This window comes from Capricornis sumatraensis, chromosome 2 (assembly GCF_032405125.1).
Source record: "Capricornis sumatraensis isolate serow.1 chromosome 2, serow.2, whole genome shotgun sequence".
NCBI classification, from domain to species: domain Eukaryota; kingdom Metazoa; phylum Chordata; class Mammalia; order Artiodactyla; family Bovidae; genus Capricornis; species Capricornis sumatraensis.
In genome coordinates, this window is record NC_091070.1 from 190,052,707 (window position 1) to 190,078,967 (window position 26,261).

At 40.9% G+C, this 26,261-nt stretch overlaps 1 protein-coding gene across 1 annotated transcript in view; it reads left to right on the forward strand.

Annotated features, from left to right (window-relative positions):
• The first annotated feature begins 955 nt into the window (after positions 1–955).
• LOC138070250 (FYN-binding protein 2-like) overlaps positions 956–26,261 on the forward strand; it is a 33,340-nt gene continuing 8,034 nt past the window's right edge. The window contains 3 exon segments of the mRNA XM_068961390.1: positions 956–1,688; positions 5,630–5,791; positions 8,014–8,047. Of these exon segments, the coding sequence (XP_068817491.1) occupies positions 956–1,688; positions 5,630–5,791; positions 8,014–8,047 (929 nt within the window).

Here is a 26,261-nt window from a genome sequence, read left to right on the forward strand (position 1 = left end):
TGAGCTCAGTAGCCAGGCAACATGGAGCCAGGGAAGGAGTGAGCCTACCTGTCAGCCACAGGGCAAATTTTGTGGAGAAGGTGGGCATTACTGTTGCAAGAAAGCAGTTGACAAGTAGATGGGGGGATGCACTGGGGGAGCAGGAACACATAAGCAGGGTGGCAGAGAGGATAAAGTTTCTAGAAACTTGTCAATTATCCTTTTGGCTTCAGTTCAGTTCAGTTCAGTTGCTCAGTCGTGTCTGACTCTTTGAGACCCCATGGACTGCAGCACACCAGGCCTCCCTGTCCATCACCAACTCCTGGAGCTTACTCAAACTCATGTCCATTGAGTCGGTGATGCCATCCAACCATCTCATCCTCTGTCATACCCTTCTCCTCCCACCTTCAATCTCTCCCAACATCAGGGTTAAGTGGTGGTAAAGAATCCATCTGCCAGTGCAGGAGATGCCAGAGATGTGGGTTCAATCCATGGGTTGAGAAGACCCCCTGGAGGAGAAAATGGCAATCTACTGCAGTATTTTTGCCAGGAAAATCCCATGGGCAGAAGAGCCTGGAGGGCTACAGTCCATGAGGTCACAGAGGCAGACACAACTGAGTTACTAAGCACACAGACACATGTTGATCTATGGCTGAGATCATAAATCCACAACTTTGGTTCTTAAATGCCACATGAAGGGATTTATTTGGACAGGCAGCAGAGAGCCACCAAAAGTTTATATCAAGGGGTTTATCAACAATTGTTAGTGCTATATATCTATTCTTTGTATGTTGTGAAGAAATTAGGCACACCTGCAGTGTTTCAAACAGCACGTGGTTGGTTTCACTCTGCCTCAAATAGACAGTAGCATTACTGATACTACTCAATAGATAAGCAATGGCATTACATCAGCACCTAGAGCCTCTTGGCAAGCACAGTGAAGTCAGCTAATGGTGCTGCTTCTTTCTTTTCTTTTATGCTCTAGGAAGGATTAAGAAACTTCAAGGAACTTCGAGCCAAATTTCAAAATCTTGATGCATCATCTCTTTCAGGACCTAGCAAATTCCCAGCAGGTGTTTCTCGAAAGGGAGACTTTGGAAGCAGACAGTCCATGAAGACTTTGGCCAGTGGGAAACCCCCCTCATCCAGCCACAATCAGCACTCACCCAACTGTGCTGATGGTGATCCCCAGCAAGTGAAGGAGACTCAGAAGAGCGAGACTCAGAAATGTTCTAATTACCTGGAACTTTTGAGTTTTCCTGGTTCTGCAGTAAGCTCACAGAAGGCTCCTCTGCTGTTAGATGTATGTCAGGCAAATGATGAGATAGCCAATAAGAAGAAAGTCATGGTGAATGATAGCTTCAGAAACAAGCTCTGGAGCTGGGAGATTTTATCTCAGAAAAGTGAGACATCATCCGTCTTTCTCCCTGCCAGTTGTGGAAGCAGGGCCTTCCATCTAAAAGAGCAGAAAAGTATCAAGCCGACTCCAGAGGAGCCCAGGGAAGATATGGAAATAAAAGAAGCCCAGTCCCTACCTTCCCACAGGCACCTGATGGCCCAAAGGAGATTGTGTGCCATCTCTGAAGATCCCACCGTCCGACCTTCTCAATGTAGCAGGGAGAGCAGAGCAAACTCCAGTCCTGAGAGGAGCTTGACAGGGAGCATCTGTCACCCTGTCTATGACAAAAAGCTCACCAGCCAGACCCCAGGTGAGAAATCAAGTCCCCACAGGCCTAGGGGGAGGGATCACTGTGTTTTTCTAATTTAGAGCTTACTGGCATGGGTGGTCTCATATGTGGCCTGGGCAGTGTTTGTCCCACACTCTAGCACAGATATTCTAAGCTCATCTGCCAGATTATAATTTCAGGTTTGGATTAAGTGATTAATCTCCAGGAATTATGCAGACAGACAGGTGGGACAAACCCAGATTTGAATCCTTTAGCTCTGCTTCTTACAAGATGCCTGAACTGGGGCAGTCTGCTTAACTTCACAAAGCCTGGTTTCCTTTCCTATCAATCGATCCATTGCCAGTCTTCCTTGCCTTAGTAAGTAGCACAACCACCCTCCTATTTGCTCAAGTCAAAAATCTAGGAATCATATTCTATTCCCCTCACCCACCCCACCTCCCTGCCTCTTTGTTTGTAACTAATCATTGTTTGCAGCAAGTTCTTGGTTCTGTCACCAAAACACGTTCTGAATCTCCTGACTTGCTTCCATTTCTGCCTTCTGCTCAAGTCTGCACCAATACGGACCATCTCTTGCTTGGACCACTGCAAGGTCCAGCTGGTCTCCACGCTTTCACACTCGTGCCCTCTTGCATTCTATGCTCCTCCTCACAGGTACAGTGATGCTCTAAAGCATTAATCCAACCATATCACTCCCCTGCTCATTTCAACTTCAGCTGACTTACTGTGGCTCATACAGTTTGCTCCTTGCCAGCATCTCGTACTCTTTCCTCTCTCACCACATTGACCTTCTTTCTATTCCTGATATACCAAGCTAGTTCCACCCCAGGGCCTTTGTACTTGCTGCTCGCTCTGTCTGGAACACTTTTCCTGTAGGACTTTGACATCTCACTCCTTCACTTTATCACGGTCTCCGCTTAGTACCACCTGCTGTTTGTGGACCTTGTGGATCACTCTATCTGAAATAGCCACCCACCTCCAGCAGTCTTTTTCTTACCTGGCTTTAGTTTTCTCTCACTTACCCCTATCTAGTTTGTTATCTATTTGTTTACCTCAGTAAAGTATAAGTTAAGTGAGAATAAAAACTGTCTTCTTTACCGTTGTATCCCCAGAACCTAAAAGAACAAGGCCAGTTTCAATGAGTTCTCAAGAAAGTATTTTTTGAATAAATGGATGGCTGGCTGCCTGGCTGTCTTGCTTACAAAATCCTGTTTGGTTTCTCTTCCACTCAGAATAGCATCTAAACTACTTACTACTGACTTCATAGCTCTGCTTCTTTTGGTCCCTGCTTATGTCTCCGACTTACTTCCTGCTGTCTTTCCCTGGCTCGCTAGCCAATAGACGACATCCTGGAATTCCTTGCTGTTTTGTGAACAGACTTCATTATGACTCAGGACCTTATGATTTCTGTTCCTCCTTCCTATATAATCGTTTTCTTTGATCTTTCCTTCGTTACCTTTAGGTCTAAGTTCAAATGACACTTTCCCAGATAAGCCTTCTCTAGCCAAAGATCTCTATCTAAAGTCTATTACCTCACCACCAAGAATTCACATTCTTTCATATCATCCTGTTTTATTTCCTTTATAGAATTAATAGAATGCTGTGATTTTCTCTGTTTACTTTTTTTTAAATTGAAGTATAGTTGATTTACAACATTGTGTTAGTTTCAGATGTACAGCAAATGATTCAGTTATATATATATATGTGTGTGTGTGTGTATATATATATATATATATACACACTTCTATTCTTTTTAAGATTCTTTTCCTGTATAGGTTAATACAAGATACTGACTTTAATTCCCTGTGCTTGTCAGTAGGTCCTTGTTGGTTATCTATTTTATGTATAGCAATGTGTACATGTTAATCCCAAAATCCTTATTTGTCCCCCATCACTGCCCTGTTATAGTTTTCTTATCTGTTTATTTGTTTGTGTGTTTATCATCAGCCTCCTCCTATTGGAATGAAAATTCTTGAGGGCAGGACTCTATCTTTTCTTGTCTTTAACTCTAGTTCCAGCCCCTAGAACAATGCTTGGAATATAGTAAATTATTGTTGATGAAGGAATAGGGAGGAAGAAAGGATGAATGGGAGCAAGGAGAGATGGGAGGAAAGAAAGGTCTAGATAACCTACCTGACAGAGCTGTTGGGAGGATCAAATGGGATAACCCATGAAAATTGCTTAGCACAGTGCCTGATAAAAATTAGGAGCTCAGTTAGTAAGTAAGTGATCATTCATTTTACTGTCTTCTCTATTATCTGATAAAGACTAAAATCTCTGACTTTGCAGCTTATACGTCAAGTCTTAGAAGAAAGGAACTTTGGCCCTGTGTAACCCCTGCTAGTAGGGCTAGAAGGACCCCTGCTCCTTGACTGCAGAGGAGAGCAGGGCTTTGAGGGGTTCGCACTGATGTTTTTGTAAAACACTAGCCAAGTTTCTTTAGTTTTACCATGTGGTCAGCCACTGTATTTTGTCAACCAAAAGTCAAGGCACTTGAATAATATAAGATTTTGTGCTGTTTTCAGTGTAAAAAGCATATACAATATTTATATATAAGGTTGGAATTTCTGTTGGTTAGCTCATCAGTGCAGAAGAATAAAATACGTAAAATTGGGACTGTCCTGGAAATTACAGGATATAGAATCCACAGGTGCCCAGGCACCACAAAGCCAGCCTTGAAACCTGTTCTGGATTTTGGAGCCCTGGAAAGCAAGAGACCAGTTGTGACTCCTCTTCGTGTCCCCCATATTGTTTGCCCCTCATGAGTGCTTGAGGAATCCTTTCAGGGAATAGTCACTGTCACTGTCCATCTGTCCATCGTCACTGTGCATTCCTGCCGATACTGGGCCTGTGCTTGGCACTGAGAGATCACTAGGGCTTAGTGCCTTCCCTCTAGGAGCCTACATTCAGTGGGAAGATCGACCAGCCCTTCTCACCTGTCACAGCACTGATGGAGAGGTGGCAACAATATGCTAGGTGATACTGAACAAAGAGTGGTTGATTATGAGTCGGTTTTCTGGTAGAAATCAGGAAAGGTATCACCGGAGGAGGGTCTTAAAGAATGAGTCAAAGTTCACCAAGGGAGGAGTAAAGGGACAGCATACCAGAACAAGAATGGCATGAACAGTTCAGTTCAGTCGCTCAGTCGTGTCCGACTCTTTGCGACCCCATGAACCACAGCACGCTAGGCCTCCCTGTCCATCATCAGCTCCCGGAGTCCACCCAAACCCATGTCCATTATGTCAGTGATGCCATCAACCCATCTCATCCTCTGTCATCTCCTTCTCCTGCCCTCAATCTTTCCCAGCATCAGGGCCTTTTCAAATGAGTCAGCTCTTCGCATCAGGCGGAATGAACAAACTCTTGATTATTTGAGAGCTATTTAAGGCTTTTGAAATAAAATCTGGACTTGTAATAACTTACAAAGGAATAAGAAAAGGATCTTATACACATATAAAAACTGAGTCATTTTGCTGTATACCTGAAATGAACACAACTTTATACACATATGCATACACAAACGTGTGACTCACTATGCTGCACAAACACAACTTTGTAAACTAACTATACTTCAAATAAAAAGGTGAATTAAAAATAGAATAAAAAAATGAAAAGAAAAAGAAGCTGCAAAAAATATTTATGAAATCTGGAAAACTGAGAAGCCAGTGGTGTGAGCAAAAGATGTTGGGACTGAAGGTTGGGGAAGCAGGATGGTAAGGTGTAGTAAGAAAAAAAAGTGTAGACTGATGCTGTGTGGTGTTTTAATACCAAAGGATGGAGTGAGTGGACAGCAGCTGAGGAGACTGAGCTTCATCCTCTGGGCAGCTGGGATGGTGGTGAGCTTGGGTTCACATGTTGATCAGGACACTCTAGCTACTGGGTGGAGAATAGGTGGGAGGGGAGTGAGACTGAGGCCAACCATGAAATGGAGATAATAACCTATATTTTGGACTCTTTGTGCCCAGAGGAACAGCCGGATGTCAGGCATCCACAACTCCCCAATACCAAGCCACTGCCTTCCGTCGAGTCCCTGGGTCCTCCTCCCCCAAAGCCGCCAAGGCCCCCAGTCGTGACCCTCCAGGCCTTCCAGAGGCAGGCAGCTGCTCTTTCCAAGCCCGATGGGGAAGGTAAGAAAACACACACACAGGGCCCCTGCACAGCCAGCCACGGGCAGTCATGGCTCCCGTGCCCCCGTCTCCCTGTCACCTCCCCCCGCTGCATCCGCTCCCAAGGGACGGTGCCAAACTGCTTTTCTGTGGGGCTGGACATCCATCACTGCTTATTCTCACGTAGAGGCTGTGGCAGCTCGCCCGTGAAATGGCAGATCTGGGGGAATTGGCCCCTTATCGCTCCTGGGCCAGCCTGCTTCCCCTGAGAGCTTTGCGTTTGATCACTGGGAATCTGTCCAAGAGGAAGAAAAAGAAAAGTAGCTGAAGAGGGAGGCAGGGAGTCTTTGTTTTCCTACAAAGCCTGTGTTGTCAACACAGCCAAGTGGAGTAGGAGAGGGGGAGGGAGCGGAGGGAGGAAACTCAGTGTGAACTTGACCTGGGATCCTGATGGGAGTCCCCTGGGCCACTGTGGTCGGTGTTCAGGAATGGACTGAAGGGCCCCACCGCTGCCCCCGCTAGCCCTCGTGCCATAGACTGCAGCGTCCCTGCTTGGCAGCCTTCTTTCTGTGCTCTTGTGTGTTTTCCTCTGCTATGTAAGGGAACCTTCTCACCCCCTTCCATCCCCCGTAGCCTGATCCCACTGACACTGTCAACACCTTTGCTCACATTTGCTCTAATGAAACCCGAGGTACACGTACACTGTGGGGTGATGTGTAGTGCGGTGCTAGCATTTTTCTTACTGTGGCCACGAGCACCAGTGAACAGTACACTGAAAGACCTAATTCTTCATTCGTTTCTTCTCAGCTTGCTGATTGCTCATTTGACTGCTTTGGGCAACCTCAGGGTGAAATTTCTTTAACTCAGTGGTTCTCAAACATCAGCATGCATCAGAACCAACTGGAGGACTTGTTAAAATATAGCTTTCTGGGCCTGAACCCAGAGTTCTAAGTCAACTGGTCTGGGTTTGTGCTTAGTTGCTCAGTCATGTTCGACTCTGCAACTCTTTGGACTGTAGCCTGTCAGACCCTGTCCATGGGATTTCTTTGGCAAGAATACTGGAGTGGGTTGCCACTTCCTCCTCCAGGGGATCTTCCTGACCCAGGGATCGAACCTGCATCTCCTTTGTCTCCTGCATTCCAGGTGGCTTCTTTACCGCTGAGCCATTGGAGAAGTCTGGTCTGGGTTTGGAGCATTTGAGAATTCACATTTTTAGCAAGTACACTGGGAGACACTGATATAGCTGGTCTGGGGGCCATGCTTTGAGAACCACTGCTAAAAGTTACCTTAAGTCATATCCTAAAAGGAAATTCTGTAACGAGAAATAGAGCTCTTCTAAGTATACTTTGATAATATGGCTATCTCCATATCAAAGAGGGTGGTTTGATTTTTATGAACATTAAATAATTCAGGCCTCAAACCATCTCTCTGAAAGAGAGAAAAGTTGTCAGAGAACAGAGGACTAAGGTTTTGGGAATAAAATGGGCTCCCCATTTTATTAAATTTTATTAAATCCCAGCTCCCTCATCACTGGCTATTTCGGTTTGGTTGTGGGACCCACTGAGCTTCATTGTCCTTATCTGTAAAATGGGGATGATAGTGACACTCCTCTTGTAGGATGATTGTAAGGAGAGATGAGATGAGGCCTGGGAAGGCTGAACAGTGCCCAGCGCAACAGTAAGTGCTCAGGGAAGGCACGCTTACCATTACCTCAAGCATGCGTCGAGCAGCTGCACTCTTCTTTGCCGGACTCTGTGATAGAAACAAGAGATTAGTTACAACAAGTGCTGTTAGAGGGAGTGGACATCCACAGGGCAAAGGGAAAGCGAGAACATCAACCTAGGTCTCATACCATTGAGGAAACTGGGTAAGGAGTATAGGGGGGTCCCTCTGTATTATTTCTTACTATTGCATGTAAACCTACAATTATCTCAAAGTGGAAAGTTTAATTTAAAAAAAATTTAAAGAAACAAGAAATTAAGAGATAAATCCCATAGGAGTTTCGGGGCCCAAGGAAGTAAAAGTCTAATATAAAGAGACTGCAGTCATAGCTAAGCACCATAAAGTGTGTGTGAATCCTGCATGCAGGCCCTGGCAGTCCCTGGGTGCTGGGGTGGGGCGGGTGAGCTGCACCTCTACATTTTCTTTGGTGGTGGGAGGGGGTCAGGTCATTGTACAAACAGTTCACTTAAACAGACTGCCACTAACATGTCTTTTTTTTGCCCTGCCTCTTGCTCTTGCAGAAGCTGCGAAAGAAGGCAACTTGCCTCCAGTGAGGTAAGTACCCATTTCTTAATTGTGCAGCAATGCAGCCCATCAACAAGGCTGCTTAGCCTGCCCCAAAGCAGGCAATAAGCACAGGTCAGGTGTCTGTATTTCTCAGAAGAGTTAGGGAAGAAGAAATAACAAACTGCAACCAACTGCAACTTTCGATTAAATGAGAGATTAAATAAATTGCATTTAACAACTGTGCTGATGTTAAGTTGCAAAGATGGGTCTCTGAGGTCCTTTTATTTACAGTACAGTTGGGCTCAGTAAATTGAAACATGAGCCTCCTAGTAATAAATCGGATTAGAGGCTACAGAGTGCTGTGGGCAGCTAGTAAGATCCCCTGGAGAAGGAAATGGCAACCCGTCCAGTATTCTTGCCTGGAAAATTCCATGGATGGAGGAGCCTGGTAGGCTACAGTCCATGGGGTTGCAAAGAGTCGGATGCAACTGAGCAACTTCACTTTCAATGGGACAAAGGACTTTCTGGCTTTGGTGCACTCACTGTAATACTCTTGCCATGGAACTGTCAGTCTGAGTATTGTGCCCTCTGATGTGTCATGCGTTGAGCTGACCACTTTATACTGAGGTTCTCGTGTCCTCTTCTCAAGAAGGCTGTGAAGTTGCTGGCTCTGTTTTCATTTCATAGCTAGAGATACTTGGGCTCAGAAAATTTGCCACTTGCAGAGCCATGATTCTAACCCACATGTTCCCAAACTATTTTTTTTAAGCTGAGATATAATGGATATGTATAACTGTGTAAGTTCGAAAGCACAATATATTGGTTCAATACACATATTTCACAAGATTGTTACTGTGGTAGCATTAACTAACACTAGCTAACACCTTTATCACCTTACATAATTATCATTTCTTTTGAAAACAGTTAAAATTCTAGTCTCAGCAAGTTTAAGTTTATAATAGAACATTTTTTTAAACTATAATCCTGACAAAAAATTGTCAGGATTATCAAGAGGAACAAAGTACATTGTGCATTGAGTCTCCAGAATTTATGCTGCAAGTTTGTACTCTTAACACCTCCAGTTTCCCCGCTCCTCGGTCTCTGCTAACCACCATTCTACTTTCTGCTTTTACAAGTTCAGGTATTTTATTTTTTTAAGATTCCACATATAAGTGATATCACATAGTATTTGTCTTTTCTGACTTATTTAGCATAATGCCCTTGAGGTTCATCCATGTTGCAAATGGCAAGATGGCCTTCTTTTCAAGGCTGAATAATATTCCATATCTATATATATCCATCTTTATATATACACATACGTATATCACATTTATAATATATGACATTCATGTATCTTTAACATTTGTTATCTATCACATTTACACACGTATATATCTACTATATACACATATATATTATATATATCGCTCTCACATCTTCTGTACCCATTCTTCTGTTTATAGACATTTCGGTTGTTTCCATATCTTGGCCATTGTGAGTAATACGGCAGTCTTCATAGGAGTGCAGGTATCTGTTTGAGATCCTGTTTTCATTTCCTTTGGGTGTATACTGAGGAGTAGGATTTCTGGATCATATGGCACTTCAATTTTTAATTTTCTGAGGAACCCCATGCAGTATTCCATAAGGGCTGTACTAATAGATATGCCCCAACTGTTTTGAGTGTATCACCTTAACTCCTTCACAAAGGTGCTCCTGTTCTCAAGAAGGTCAGTCTTAGAAGGAAAACTAAACCTAAAAATGATCATACTACCTATTCACTCATTAAATGTTGATAATAGTAGAATGTATTACATCTTATAATTGAGAAAGGTACAAGTTTCAGAGGTTGCAAAAATGTGGAGAGATCGCTTTTCCTTGGGAGGGTCAGGGAAGTTTTTTTTTTTTATAGAAAACATATCAGTTCGCTATTACTACCATAATACTACATAATAACAATATAACAATAGTAAACACAGCGAGTATGGGTTCAGTTGATCTGGGCTAGGCTCAACTTCCTGGTGGATATGTTGCAGGCTCTCTAGGCAATCTTGCAAATACTGAGTTAGAGTAAAACACTGAACGGTTACATGGCATTGGGCAGGGATCTGGGAAGGGATGAAGAATAGAGACATTAATTCAATCAACCTAACAGTGAAGATGCAACATTTGAACTAAGTATTAAGGATAAACATCTGTCAGAAAACACAGGAAAAGACATCATAAGCAGAACCAAAAAGTGTGGAGTATCCTGTTTTCTTTTGGAAACTAAACTAGTTGAGTTTAGAGTATAGAAAGTATAGTAAGAAATGGGAAGGAATGTGTTGTTAGAGGGAGATAGGAACCAAATAATGGAGGATTCTGTACACCAAGGATTGGATGAGATGATCTGGTTCAACAAGGAACAAACTGCATGGAGCTAGGTAAAATTCATGTGCTTTGGGAACCCTTAGTTCAATGGCCTGTTTGAAGGAGTTCAGTGATGACACAGGGTAAGTCAGCTGCTTTCTATGTGCGTTTGTGTGAAAGAGAGAAAAAATTAGACAGCCCAGGAGATGATCTGTACTATTTACTCTATGAACGTGGGCCCCAGTGTCACAGTTTGAGGGGACAATGTACTTCTGCTGTGCTCTAAGTTGGTCTTGCTTCCCTCCGGCCTTGAATACTATGAGCATCTCAGTATGATTATGAGTGTGCTGTGATAGTAGTGTTCAGCTCGATATGCATTTTCTGTATAGCTTGGCTCTGAACTAAGCTGACTTCTTCTCTGGCATTTTAATCATCCATTTCAACATGCAGGGCAGTGGGGCAAACTTACTGTGATAGGCAAGTATTGAGAAACTGGTCAGTCTCTGGTGTGACACCTTCTTGCTAAGGGATTTACAAGCACAGTTTCAGTTTGACTTTAAACAGTTTCCTTTGACTTTAAAACATAATCTCATCTAAAATGAGACTCGCTATACTTCAGTGATGGTATGAAAGACAAGAGATGAAGAGAGACCAGAATACTTAGGTGTGGCTTCATGGAAGTAAAAAGAACTTGAAATGTATCCTGTAATGATAGGTCAGGATTACATAGGTCTACTGATTTGTTCCCTTCTGTGAGACTCTGTAGCTCAGACAGTAAAGAACCTGCCTGCGATGCAGGAGACCTGGGTTTGACTCCGGGGTCAGGAAGATACCCTGGAAAAGGGAATGGCTACCCACTCCAGTGTTCTTGCCTGAAGAATTCCATAGACATAGGAGCCTGGCGGGCTATAGTCCATGGGGTAGCAAAGAGTCAGACATGATTGAGCTGTTAGCACTTTCACTTTCTAAGGCAGGTGAGGGTAGAGTATTATTCCCAGAAATAATGACATTCTTGACTTATAGTAGGTAGACGTAAGAATGGATGGCTGGACAGACCGAAGGACAGAGCAATGGATGTTCACTATAGAGCTAGAACATGATTGAAAGCAAGGTGGTAGAGAAGAGGATATAAACAGAAGAAGGATGCTGATGTGGAAAAGTAAGACATGACATTGAATTCTGAAACACATTAAGTGCCATGCTAGGGGTTTTCAATTTTATCTTGTAATGCTAAGAAATTACTTTGAACAAGTAAATGCCATGATGCTGAGCATTCTTAGATACAACTTCCATGGAAACTGCTGCTTGTTTAGGAAGAACATCTTCCATGTTCATGGTATTAATCGTCAATGAAGATATTAGATTAGAAATAGAATATGTCAGATCTCATTACTGGAAGGGGGCCTGGCAGTTATCTGATGCAACAGGCCATATAGCATAATAGCAACAAAAATCTGAGCTTTTAATCTCAGTCTTGCCACTTAACGTTTATGTAGTCTTGGGCAAATGTCTTAACTTCTGCAAACCTCAGTTTTACTTATGTAAAATGGGATATTAATAGTTCCTAACACATGCAGTTGTGGCATGGGTTGAATGAAATAATAGTTTTAAACTGTTTAGTGCATTACAAAGTGTCTAGAGAGTGTTGAGGAAAGTTTGCTTGGCTGTTACATAACCTCTCATCAAGGGCAGGGATTCATGTTCAGAACCTTATTCTCTTCAAAAATCCTTTGATGGGGAGCTCATTGCCTGGAGATTTCAGTGTTTTTCTTTTGGGAGGGCAGATTTTATTCATTTAACACATATTTGTTGCGCCTCTACCATATGCCAAGTCCTCTTATATTGAGACTACACTGAGAATACAGCAGTGTATAAAAAATATCTTACATGTGCCCACACACACATTTGTTTGTTTATTCAAAAGTTCTTGAAGTTGGGCTGGAAAAGAAACGACTTCCTTACTCTACACTCTCAATCATCTATCCTGGATCTGCTGATTGATGCAATGGGTGTCGTCTCTACTCCTTTCTTTAAAAAAGATTTTTTTATCTTTTGGCCACATTGGGCCTTAAGCTGTGGCAGCTGGGATCTTCATGGCATCCTGCAGATCTTTCATTTCAGCGGACGACCTCTCTAGTTTTGGCACGAGGGCTTAGTTGCTCAGAGGCATGTGGGACCTTCGTTCCCTGACCAGGTATCGAACCTGCATCCCCTGAAATAAAGAGCTTCTCTCTGTTTTAGTGTCTGAATCAGAGATTCCCTGACTCAGGACTACCCTCTGACTCTTCCTAATAGGAAAAAACCCATAGTTATAGCTAATGAGGATTAGTTATAGCTAACTATAACTATAGTTATTCTTAACCACTGAATCAGCAGGGAAGTCCCTTTATTTTTTCTTTACCTGATGTTTTTTTAAAATATCTAAGGACTATATTCTTCCCTAATCTCAAACTCTTATTGTTTTTAACCATTATTCACAAAACAGGGGTCTATGTTTTTGCTGTATCTCTGCAGATATATTTTGTAATCCTCTTTTTAGGAACTCAATGCATTTACAATAGCCATTTTTACTTCTAAGCCCCTTTATACTGTGTATTACATATAAGCGGCATTGTGTAATGGAGCAAGTACAGGCCCAGAGCCAAATTAGCATGGGTTCAACCCTGCCTCTAATACAAGTCAGTGAACAGCTGAGCTTTGATATGCATGTCTCTAAAGTGAACATAGAAATATTTACTTCATTGATTGTCACAAAGACTAAATAATATAGATTATATAAAGCTTGGGAATACACAGAAGATGATCAATGAATCTTAGTTTCTTCAACCCTTGGCCTCGCCCTTTCTTCTTCTCTATAGAATATTAATATCACATTAATGAAATGACTCTTTGGAGTTTATCCTTTGTCATCACTCTTTCACGCAAACCAAGCTAGTTGGCATGCCTCTTGAATAAGCAGCTTCTATTTGTGTGAGTGAGCAAAGCAGGTTAGTCCCAGGGCAGCAATCAGCTCTGAGTCTATGTCAGTACTTAGCAGAGTTGACTGTTGGCTAATATTTTATTCATTAGCTATAATTATGGGGTTTTTTTTCCTGTTAAGAGTCAGAGGGGAGTCCTGAGTCAGGAAATCTCTGATTCAGACACTAACAGAGAAGCTCTTTATTTCAAGAGAATAGATTCAATAGTACAATGTTTCTCTCATGTGAGGGTCTGTGGGTAGATTTTAGGAGTCCACCATATTCTCTCCCAAACATTTAATTTTGATTTTCATTTTGACAGTAGTCTTTAAAAGATAATATAAGCCTGTTTTCAATGTCTGGATGGCCTCCTTCAACCTGGTACTTTCGAACATACTTTTGTGTTTGTGTTTTTGGTATTTCTACCCCACACAGAGTGGGGAATAGAAGTGTCTTCCAGGGCTGAGCAGATTATGTGATCACGTCTAGGACCTATGTTATGGCTAAGAAGAATAGATCCCAGGGAATGAGTGCCTTTCCTAGGGCACTCAAGTAAAACAGTGATAACAGAGAAATGACATGGTGGTCAAATAAGATACGGCTGTAGTTCTTACTTGAACAGTGGTACATGCTATGAGGAAAAATATATATATAAGTTTTAAAGGTTACACTCCACTTACCGTTGTTACAGATATTGGCTATATTCCCTCTGTTGTGTCGTATATCATCGTAGCCTGCCTTACGTCCGATAGTTTGTACCTGACCCTCCCCCTACAACTGGTAACCACTAGTTTGTTTCCTGTGTCTATGAGTCTGCTTTTATAAAGAAAAAAGCATATTAGGATAATAAAATGGGATTGGCAATGAAACCAAGGAGGTGGAGGACCATCAGGAAAAGCCTTCCTGAAGTGGTGACATTTGGGCCCCCATCATGGAGGTCTGGAAGATGTTCCAAGAGAGGGACAGCCGGGGTGCACTCTCAAGCGAGAACCACTCTCAATGAGTTTCAAGAACGAAAAAGGCAAGGAGTAGAGCTAAAACTCAGTGTGCTAGGGCAGTGGTAGTGGTGATTCTTAGAAGCCATGAACTGAGTTTGGAGTTTGCTCTAAATGCGTTGGGAAGCCAGGTAGTGAGCTGACATTTATTTGGGGAAGATCAGTCTGGATGCTGTGTAAATAACATATAGTGAAGAAGCAGGTAGAAACAGGCAGATAGCCTAGGGAGCCATTGTGACAACAATGGAACAATGACAGTATTAGAAATTGCAGTCAATGCTGACATAGTGTCCGTTCTAAGGATGTGAACGATTTCATTTGTGACAATCTTTAAGAAGTAGATACAATGATTATAGATTTTATAAATGAGAAAACGTGAGTCACAGGCTAAATAACTTGACATGGCCACACTTCTAAGGTGAGACCTAGCGGTTGAGAGGCAGCTGGCCATACAGAAACATTCCAGGAAGCAGGAACAGCATTTGCAAAGTCCTTGATGTAGGAGAGTGGAGGGCATCCTTGTAAAACAGAGAGGAGACCAGTGCGGTTAGAGTGTAATGAGGGAGAAAGAGGGTCGTAGGGAGGAGTTTGGAGAGGTTGCTAGGGCTGAGATCATACACGTGAGGCATTCAATGGTTTTGTTGTTACTTTTTGTTTAATTAGAAGATAGTTACTTTATGATATTGTGATGATTTTTGCCATACATCAACATGAATTAACATTGTTTTGTTGTTTTTGAATTAAATATCATAAGCAAGGTTGTCTAAGCTATCTTTTTAAAGGATCGTCCTGACTGCTGTATGGAGAATAAACTGTTGAAGGATCAGAGAAAAATGATACTTAATTAGTGCCTTAAAGAATAAGTAAGGGCTTCTGTATAGCACAGAGAACTCTACTGAATACTCTGTGGTGACCTAAATGGGAAAGAAATTCAAAAGAGAGGATACGCGTATATGTATAGCTGATTCATTTTGCTGTACAGTAGAAACTAACACAACATTGTAAAGCCACTGTACTCCAACAAAAAAAGTAGTGTAAAAAAAGGCCTATTCACTTGTTAGTCATCAAAATAAAGGAAAATTACCAAGCTGAAAAGAAAAAAGAATAAATGAAAGTTTGTGGAAAGGACATTGGAGGCAAGGTTGTTACAAGCAGGGGAACCACACAAGAAAAAGCTCAGAGGCAAGAAACATCCTGATGTGTCGAGGAACCACAGTAACTTGGCATAATTAGAATGCATAGTGGCAGTCTGTGTAGCATGTAATAATAGTTCAGCCAATACTGGCTGAATAATATAATGGACTCAGATGGTTCTTAGCTTGAGACTCAATTATATACAGTCTATTTTTGTTATTTTCTAGATTCTTGGGTGTAGTTCAGCTCTCTGTCTAAATTATAAATTCTTTGAAAGCAGGGAGAGAATCAAATACTTCTTTCTTATCAGCTACATAATTTTGAGATTTAAAAAAATTGAACAACACAGCAATACTTGAAAACAAGAAGATCGAAGGAATGTGTTATAAGGAGTTAAGAGCATAGACTTTGTGGTCAGATAGCCTTAGGTTTATGTTTTGAGCTCCACACTAGCTGTGTGATCTTAGAAGAGTTATTTAATATCTCTGGGCCTCTGATTTCCTCACATGGGAAAATGGAGAAATCAATAAATCCTACCTGTTTTGGGTCGCTGTGAGGATCAAGATATGTATCTATAATTCCACAAAGTTCCCAGCAATGTTGTAAACACTTGATGAACGGCAGCAATTTGTCATGTGTTTGGAGTGCAGGGTTTGCCTGTAACAATGTCTAGGGCTGCAGGCAGCGGCTGGCTTCAGGAGGTCTATTTCCTAGGAAAGCCTGGCAGTAGCTCAGGGGATGACCCTGCCTTTCACTTCTTAAAACAAATGCTCTCAGATATGATATCCTACCTCAAAGCAGACACTCTGAAACTCAGGTATTTTAAAGCTTGGCCTTAATAATAAAAATGAGGGCTTGGGGTCATTTTTATTCATGCAGTGAAAGTTGCCACTGGATTATTGAGAAATTGCTTAGTGGTTACATTAGTAGAAGTCAGGGTGTGTTTAAAGAGTCGTTCCTAAGTTCATCAGTGATTTCATTGATTCTGTTAAGTAATACTATTAAGGGTAAGTAATACTATTCTTATAAGTGATAGTATCAGGCACAGAGAAATAGAGTAACTGCCTTGTCACATGTTCCCCATATACTGACTGCTATATAGAAGAACTGATCTGTGAAACCGTTGGATCAGCCTAACGAAATTTTGAAAAATATCATCTAAAACCCACTTTTAAGCTCCTTGACCTTCACTGTCACTCTGGGCTTCGTCATTTTCATTTCTCATTTTTCCTTGTTCCTGTAGTTCCAAGGAAAAGAGCAATGGGCTAGGAATTAGAAGGCCTGTTTTCCTGACCCACAGTGGTGCTGTCTTGAGTGAGTTACTGAAGCTCTCCAAGCCTCAGTTTCCACATGTGCTACTGAGAGGATTCAAGGAGAGAATGTATGTAACATTAGCGTGAATAGAGTTTGAGGGAATGAGGGCACGTGAGTTAATGAGTGAGAAATCTCGGAGCTTCTGTGCGTCCCTGTCTTCAGTGCACACGATGGCCTCTCATCATGGCTTTGCTTCATAGTTTGTTCGGTCCTCTTGGGTCCTCTCTGCGGTGTGTGCCAATGACCTCCTCCTGCACTGACTTCCATTGCATAGGAGTGTTCATGCTCTGTTTGACCTCAGCTGGCACTTTTATTTTTCCGAGAAATTCTACAACAGAGTGATTGGGACCCAAGATTCTGCACTCAAATATCTAGCTTCTAATCTCTGCTTTGCTGCTTACTACTCTGTGACCTGGATTGTGCCTCAGTTTTCTCATTTGAACATGGAAAAAGTGATAGTATCTCCATAGGGTCAATTGAGAATCAAATAAATTGAGATATATACTTGGGACAGTGCCTAGCACAAAGTAAGGGAATAAAAGTTATTAGCTATTATTACTGTTGACATGCCCTCCTTACGGATGAGACCAGTGGTTTGACAAAGTAGTTTCAGAGTTAATAATATTACTCCTGAAACTGAGATTACTCTAATAACATTTACAAGGTCATTGTATTAGTCAGGGTTCTCCAGAGGAACAGAACCAGTAGGGTATGTATTTTATGTATTTATGCATTACATATTAGATTGCATATATGACATATATAATATTTCATTATTTATTAAGTATGAGGAATTGGGTCACACAGTTATAGAGGCCAAGAAGTCCCATGACCTGCCATCTATAAGCAGAAAAGCCAGTGGTATAATTCCAAGTCCAACAGCCTGAGAACAGGGTAGCAGATGGGATAAATCACAGTCCAAGGGCAGGAGAAGATGAGCTGACATGACCCAGATCAGCAGATGAGCCAGGACAAACTGAGTGGATTCCTCTTTCCTCCTCTTTTGCCTCTGTTCACACCTCAATGGATTGCCTACTTGTATTAGGGAGGGCAGTCTGCTCTACTGAGCCCACTGACTCAAATGCTAACTTCATCCAGAAACACCCTCTAAACAGTTCTAGAAATAATCTTTATCAGGACACTCTGTGACCAGTCAAGTTGACACATAAAATTAACCATCCCTTTAGTCACTGTACTTTGGTGGCCCTTATGTAGAGAGAGTTGACTTACCCATTCATGAATTAGAAGCAAATACCTAGCTTCCAGAGCCGAATGACATTGTTTGCTGTTGATGCTATTGTACAGTCACAGTAGAATCTGTGAAGTTGTGAAGCATGCAGGGGTAGGAACTGGGCATGCATACACACATGGGTATACATGTATATGTGCATAAACATATATAGGCTACATAAACTCATGTGTAAAATGATAGTAAAATCAAATACAAAGATGTATATGTAGAGGTGTGTGTGTGTGTGTGTGTGTGTGTGTGTGTGTGTGTGTTCTGTAAAAATGGTAGAAGTGGAAGAACTGGTGATAGAGGCAGTAGAAGCTACAGTCCAAGTGGTTAATGTGTGTAGAGGGGGAAATGGTGGTAAATGTTACTGTTAATGGAAGTAGTGAACTCTTTGTGCCAAGCACTGTGCTAAACACAGCATAATGACAATCAGCTCATCCTCATCAGAAACAGGATTAAAGGAAGAAGAGACTTGGATCCAACTATGTATGCAGGGTCACAGCCAGGTAAAGCTGGCTAGAGGTGTGGAGATTCCACCCAAAAAGCCTCTATTTCCAGAAGTGTGTCTCTCCTTATAGCCATTCTGGTAACTACTTCATCTTTTAACCATTATCTAATATTTAGAAGACAGAGGTTGGAATAGCTTATGAGGAAAAATTTAAATAAAAATTTTTCCATGCAATTTTGTAAACCTCGCACAAATGCATTTCGAGATCCAGTTTAGACAGAATGGATGCCGTTGTTTGTATTCTAATTACCAGTCATTTGATTCAAGAATTAATTCTTTCATTCAGGAATTTCTTAGGGTAAAAACCTATGGGGAGGTTAGTCTTACAAGAAGTATTTATTGGAGACAGAAACTTTTCCACTTTGGGACTTTGGGTAATTGAGAGATCAGATGGTCTCATCCTTCCTTGTCACCAGGAACCTGTAGAATGTCACAGGGAGCAGCTGCTGGCTAAGCTACAACTCTTCTTCCTACTTCTAGAACTGGTGGACCATTGAAAAAATGGAATAAGTTGGATTTTCAACTTAGGTCCACACCCCTAATAAAACAGATGAAAAGCAGGGCACGCTGGTTTTGTCATTAAGTCTCAGTCTTTTCTATTTCAATTCAGGTTCTTTAGATTTTCCGGAACTGTCTTGCAGTGAAACTTGTTGACATCCTTGTGCAGTGTAGCATAGGAGAAGGTGAGCATGGAAATGTGCCTGTCAGGCATTTCCCACATGTTAACTCAGTTATTCCACCACTGAACTGCTGGTGACCCAACCAGTGAGATCACACAACCAGTGAGAGGTGGATGGGATGAATCTAGGTACAGTGTCCAGCATGTAGTACCCTCAAAAATTAGCAGCTGATCCTGTCGTGGAAAACTTCACTGTTTGACGAAGTGAGTTGGTGTTTGAATATGCTATGTGAGCTGCTTTCCTAGCATGTACAGTCTGATACAGAGGTTTTCTTCAAAGGAGGATGGTAGCCCAGGGGTGGACTTGGCAAGAGGAAGTCACAAGTCTGTGTTTCATCCTGAGAGCCCAAAAATCTGTTTAGAAAATAGGTTTCTAAGGGTCCAAATAGAGTTAGAAAATATTTGCTTTCACAACTCATCTTTAACATTTCCACTGCATTTACAGGGTTCTTATTTTTCCAGGAACATAAGGTTGAAGGTATCATTAAGAAGCATTCATATTTTATTATGTAATGTTTAAATTACTAGAGGTTTTCTATAAGAAAGTCAGAAAAAAGATAAAAACCTGATGCTATATGCAAGTAATAAAAGGAACTTTCCAAAATGCAAACCTCAGCACTTCTTTTTTAAAATACTGTAATTTTAATAATATAATAAATTTGTAGCACAATTTTTGTGGAATGCCTATATGCAGAGGGCAGATATTTCATTCAATATCTATAGTATACCTTTCAAGTAGATTTTATTATTACTGTTTTGTGGAGTAGGAAACTGAAGATTTAAGGTATGTATTCAATACTTTTAAAACTAGAAAATGGAAGAGAGAGGATTCAAATTCAAATCTATCTGACCCCAAGCTCCGAGTCTGTCAGTAATTCTGTGTTGCCTCCCGATGATGTCTAAAGTCCTAGATAGAGACTGTACACAAATATTGTAATAAATGTGGAAACAAAGACATTGAAGCATAGATATATGTAAATTATAGAATTATTTCTTCCCAGAAATCCAGGTTCATTATATTGACCCATGTCATATTACATCAAGGTGTATCTCAGATCTTGTTTTAATGGACCAGGAAAAAGATAAAAGACATTCTCAGATGGCAGAAAGGGAAGTTTAAATACATGTACAGTGTCTTTTTTCCCTTTTAACATAAATCCTAGGACTGCTTCTCTCTAAAGACAACTGATCTGAAAGATGATTTTTTTTATGCTCTGTTGAAATTCTTTATGATTATCTGAAGTCAGATATTTATTCATTTCTGACAAAAGTAGTCCAAGAAATTGATTAGACATTTCTTTCAACATTTCCACAAATTGTTTCTAATTAATAAAGTTAATTTACCATAGACCCATGGAGATTGTTAGGTCACTGGAGCATAAGATGCATGGCATAGTCTATAATTTAAGAACATTTTTCTCGATTATTTTATGCAGGGGGAAGGGAACAAAATAGTGAGGGAAGAAATTACTGATGCATTAGAGTTCATAATTTTTCCTCTTCAGCAAAATGAACTGTCCATCCATATCTTAAAATATTACAGAGATTATGAAAGAAAAACCTGAAATAACCAAAGTGGTCAAATATAGATAGGGAATCGAGTGGAATATGCTTATAATATAAAAAAAAAAATGTAGGGAAACAGAGGAGGAAGTCCAGCCTTTCCACTGTCTATAACTACAGAAATAGGGCGGGAATCTAGAAGAATACCAAAACGAAAAGCGCTCACTTGTGTGGTGGTGGAAGGGTTATGGGTGATTCGTTTGTCTCTCGCCTAGCCACAGTCCAGGTGAAGAAGTGATTTTCCGTTTGCTGTAGATACAGTTGTAGGAAGCCCTCTTCTTTCACTCCCTAGTCCCATTTCTTTCTTCCCAGAGCAACTCCAACTATGAATATTAGAGTGTATCCATTTGCATTTCTTATTCTTCAGCTACAAACTCAGATATCTGTTAAAGATACAGAATTTTACATTTTTGTATGCACAGCATCTTGTTTATCCTTCTGAAACTTGAATTTTTTCAAAGCTGTTTTCATATCCTATCTATGCTGATGCATGTACAGCTAGTTTAGTCATTATAATTGCATACTATATATATTTCATCATGTGAAAGAAAGTGAAAGTGAAGTCATTCATTGTGTCCAACTCTCTGTGACCCCGTGGACTGTAGCCTACCAGGCTCCTCCCTCGATGGGATTTTCCAGGCAAGAATACTGGAGTGGGTTGCCATTTCTTTCTCCAGGGGATCTTCCCCACCTAGGGTTCGAACCCAGGTCTCCTGCTCTGTGGGCAGGCACTTTAACCTCTGAATGTATCATAATTCATGTATTTTCTGACTGAGGGATATTGAAATTGTTTCTTATCTTCACATTTCCCAATGATATTGCAGTGATCATCCTTATGTATTTCCAGGTGAATATAAGCAAGTTTCTCTAGGTTATTTACTTAAAGTAGAAATTGCTAAATAATAATAAGAAACTTCAGTTTTACTATAATAGGTATTGAAAACTTATCTCTCAAAGTGGCTGTCCTCTCAAACCAGTATAAAGAGTTTCTCCGTGTTCTGGCCAAATGTGCTTTTCCAGTTGGGGGATTCTTGCTAAACTGATGGATGTAAATGAGATTCTCATTGTCTTGGCTCCATCTTCCTGTTGACCATAAGACTTCAAATTTACTTTTGTAAATGATCAATTTTTTTCTTCTGTGATGTCTTTCATATCCTTTTGTTCAATTTTCTATGGATTTGACATTTTCCTATTTCAGGCATTCCTGATAGAGTTTAGATATCAACTAAAGTTTATTAGACTTCATTATTAAGTGTGGTATCTGTTGGCATTTAACCTAGTTGAGAGAGTTTATTTACATGGAAATTTTTTTATATCTATTAAAATAGTTGAGAGTTTCTCTCATTGTTTCAGTGTGATTCATTGTAGTGATAGATTTTCTGATGTTGAGGCTTCCTTGAAGTCTTGGAATAAATTTTAGTTATTCTTAAGTTGATTTTAATACTAATTCATTTATTTAGTACTTAGTGAGTTTGGACTAAAGTTTCTTACATGAAACTGGGCTTTATTTTTATTTCATTGTTTGAACTTTTTGTGATTTTCATATCAAAATTACACTATCCTCCGAAAATGAGTAAAGTAGTTTTTCTCTTTTTCTATCCTCTGAAACTTTGCTAAAATTTTCTCATAAAACATAGTGGACGAAAAGGAGAGAGATGCATTGAGTGTGGAGGTGGGTGTGAGGATGATTGATCCGAGCCCTTTAATGGTTTGTTGGCCTACTAGTCTTTCTGGTTCTTCTTCAGTCTCTGTGGTAATTTTATATTTCCCTATTAATTTGCCAAATTTCCCTAAAATTTCAAATGCATTGGCAGAGAGCGGATCTTAATTTTTTTCTTGGATTTCTGAAAGTCTGGAACAAGCTCTAGTTTTGTCCCCTTTCATTCCTGTAGTTTGTGTGTGTACAGATATGCGTGTGCCTTCCCTCACTGTCTTGATCAGTCATGCTAAAGCATGGTCTGATATTAATACACCTACCTAAGCTTTCTTTTGGAAAGTTTGCTTTATATGCTTTCTCCATTGATATGGGAGCTTTGGTTTATCTGGCAATTTTCAACAGCATTACCAAGATTTTTTCCAACATCCAGTCAGATACTCTCCATTTTCCTTACAGTAGACTAATCTATGTGCATTTTTTTGTGATTCTTGATCAGTCTGGACTTTTTCCTATTATATTTTATGTTTTAGACTTACCATGCAACTGCCTTATGTTCATTTATCCTTTCCTGCCTTCTTAATATTGAATCTTTCTCATTTAGTATTTTCCTTCTACCACTTAGAAATAGAGGAAAACAATAGAATGGGAAAGACTATAGATTTTTTTCAAGAAAATTAGAGATACCAAGGAAACATTTCATGCAAAGATGGGCACAATAAAGTAGAGAAATGGTATGGACCCAACAGAAGCAGAAGATATTAAGAAGAGGTGGCAAGAATAGACAGAAGAACTGTACAAAAAGATCTTCACAACCCAGATAATCACGATGGTGTGATCACTCACCTAGAGCCAGACATCCTGGAATGTGAAGTCAAGTGGGCCTTAGAAAGCATCATTACAAACAAAGCTAGTGGAGGTGATGGAATTCCAGTTGAGCTATTTCAAATCCTAAAAGATGATGCTGTAAAAGTGCTGCACTCAATATGCCAGCAAATTTGGAAAACTCAGCAGTGGCCACAGGACTGGAAAAGGTTAGTTTTCATTACAATCCCAAAGAAAGGCAATGGCAAATAATGCTCAAAGTATCGCATAATTGCACTCATCTCACACACTAGTAAAGTAATGCTCAAAAATCTCCAAGCCAGGCTTCAAAAATACATGAACCATGAACCAAATGTTCAAGCTGGTTTTAGAAAAGGTAGAGGAACCAGAGATCAATTGCGAACATCTGCTGGATCATCAAAAAAGCCAGAGAGTTCCAGAAAAACATCTATTTCTGCTTTATTGACTATGCTAAAGCCTTTGACTGTGTGGATTACCACAAACTGTGGAAAATTCTTCAATAGATGGGAATACCAGACCACCTGACCTGCCTCTTCAGAAACCTGTATGCAGGTCAGGAAGCAACAGTTAGAACTGGACATGGAACAACAGACTAGTTCCAAATAGGAAAAGGAGTATGTCAAGGCTGTATATTGTCACCCTGCTTATTTAACTTATATGCAGAGTACATCATGAGAAATGCTGGGCTGGAAGAAGCACAAGCTGGAATCAAGATTGCTAGGAGAAATATCAATAACCTCAGATATGCAGATGACACCACCCTTATGGCAGAAAGTGAAGAAGAGCTAATGAGCCTCTTGATGAAAGTGAAAGAGGAGAGTGAACAAGTTGGCTTAAAGCTCAACATTCACAAAACTAAGATCATGGCATCTTGTCCCATCACTTCATGGCAAATAGATGGGGAAACAGTGGAAACAGTGTCAGACTTTATTATTTTTGGGCTCCCAAATCTCTGTAGATGTTTGATGGCAGCCATGAAATTAAAAGACACTTACTCCTTGGAAGGAAAGTTATGACCAACCTAGACAGCATATTAAAAAGCAGAGATAGTACTTTGCCAACAAAGGTCTGTCTAGTCAAGGCTATGGTTTTTCCAGTAGTCATGTATGGATGTGAGAGTTGGACTATAAAGAAAACTGAGTGCTGAAGAATTGATGCTTTTGAACTATGGTGTTGGAGAAGACTCTTGAGAGTCCTCTAGACTGCAAGGGTATCCAACCAGTCCATCCTAAAAGAAATCAGTCCTGAATATTGATTGGAAGGACTGATGTTGAAGCTGAAACTCCAGTACTTTGGCCACCTGGTGTGAAGAGCTGACTCATTTGAAAAGACCCTGATGCTGGGAAAGATTGGGGGCAGGAGGAGAATGGGACAACAGAGGATGAGATGGTTGGATGGCATCACTGACTCAATGGATATGAATTTGAGTAAACTCTGGGAGTTGGTGATGGAAAAGGAGGCCTGGCATGCTGCATTCCATGAGGTTGCAAAGAGTCAGACATGACCGAGCAACTGAACTGAACTTCTGCCACTTAAGAAGTTAAACATTCTATTTCTATTCTTTTTGTGGTGACAAAGTTTGACATCCACAGTTAACTAAGTCTAATGATAATCAAAATCTCTATCCTGCTCCTGAATGGTGCCTGAGAATAATTCTCATAGCCCTGTTTCACAATCTTCAATAATTATTATTTAGCATTTTAATTCTACTTTATTCTTTTTAAAATTTATTCTTTAATTGGAAGGTAATTGCTTTACACTGTTGTGTTGGTTCTTGCTGTAAAACAGTGTGAATCAGCCATAACTATTTATACATACACACACACACACACATATATATCCCCTCCCTTGTGAACTTTCCTCCCTTCTCCCTTTCCACCCCTCTTGATCACCACAGAGTGCCTGGCTGGGCTCCCTGTACCACATAGCAGCTTTCCACTAGCTATTGTCTCTGATAGCCCAGTTGGTAAAGAATCCACCTGCAATGCAGGAGACCCTGGTTCAATTCCTGGGTCGGAATTTGCCAAATTTTAGGGAAATTTGGCAAATTAATTGGAAAAGATCTGCTGGAGAAGGGATAGGCTACCCACTCCAGTATACTTGGGCTTCTCTTGTGGCTCAGCTGCTAAAGAATCTGCCTGCACTGTGGGGGACCTGGGTTTGGTCCCTAGGTTGGGAAGAGCCCCTGGAGAAGGGAAAGGCCACCCACTCTGGTCTTCTGGCCTGGAGAAGTCCATGGACTGTATAGTTTATGGAGTTGCAAAGAGTCGGGCATGAGTGAGCGACTTTCACCTTCACTTTCTCACTAGCTTTCTGTTTTACACGGGGTAGTGTATATATGTGAGTGCTACTTTCTCATTTCATTCTACTGTCTCCTGCTGCTTTTGTGTCCACAAATCTGTTCTTTATGTCTGCATCTCCATTCCTTCCCTGCAAATATTTTCATCAGTACTATTTTTCTAGTTTCCATATATATGCGTCAATATACGATATTTGTTTTTCTCTTTCTAGCTTACTCCATTCTGAACAACAGGCTCTTCATTCGATCTTCTGAGTACCTATAGTGGCTCATCTTCTTGTGTGATTAGCAGTTTTCCATTATAAGCCTGTTTTGAGTGGGGATTCTTCCCTTGGGAAACCACAGGTGCTATGAGTGTGGGAGCATCTTTACAGAATGACTTCAGGTTTCCTTTACAGGGGAGCTGGTGGTGGTGGGGGCGGGGGGTGGATTTGGCTTCTAACAGCAGGTTGGCTCCGTGTCTCAGGAGCACACATAGTATGCATTCAGAACCCCGTGCCCTCGGTGCTGGGCTGCAGAGTTTCTTCCTTCTCCTGGGTGACTCTTGGAGCTGCAACTGCCCTCCTCAGATAGGAGGCTTTCCTGTTTGCTCCTTGGGAGGGTGCATGGTTATTACGATGAGTTTTACAGATGAGATGGCGTTTTGTGATCCTGGACCTTATTCTTTTAGCTCAGTTCCAGCTTCCCATTCAGTTGAGGCCTGTGGCTCAGACTGAATTTAAATCCCCAG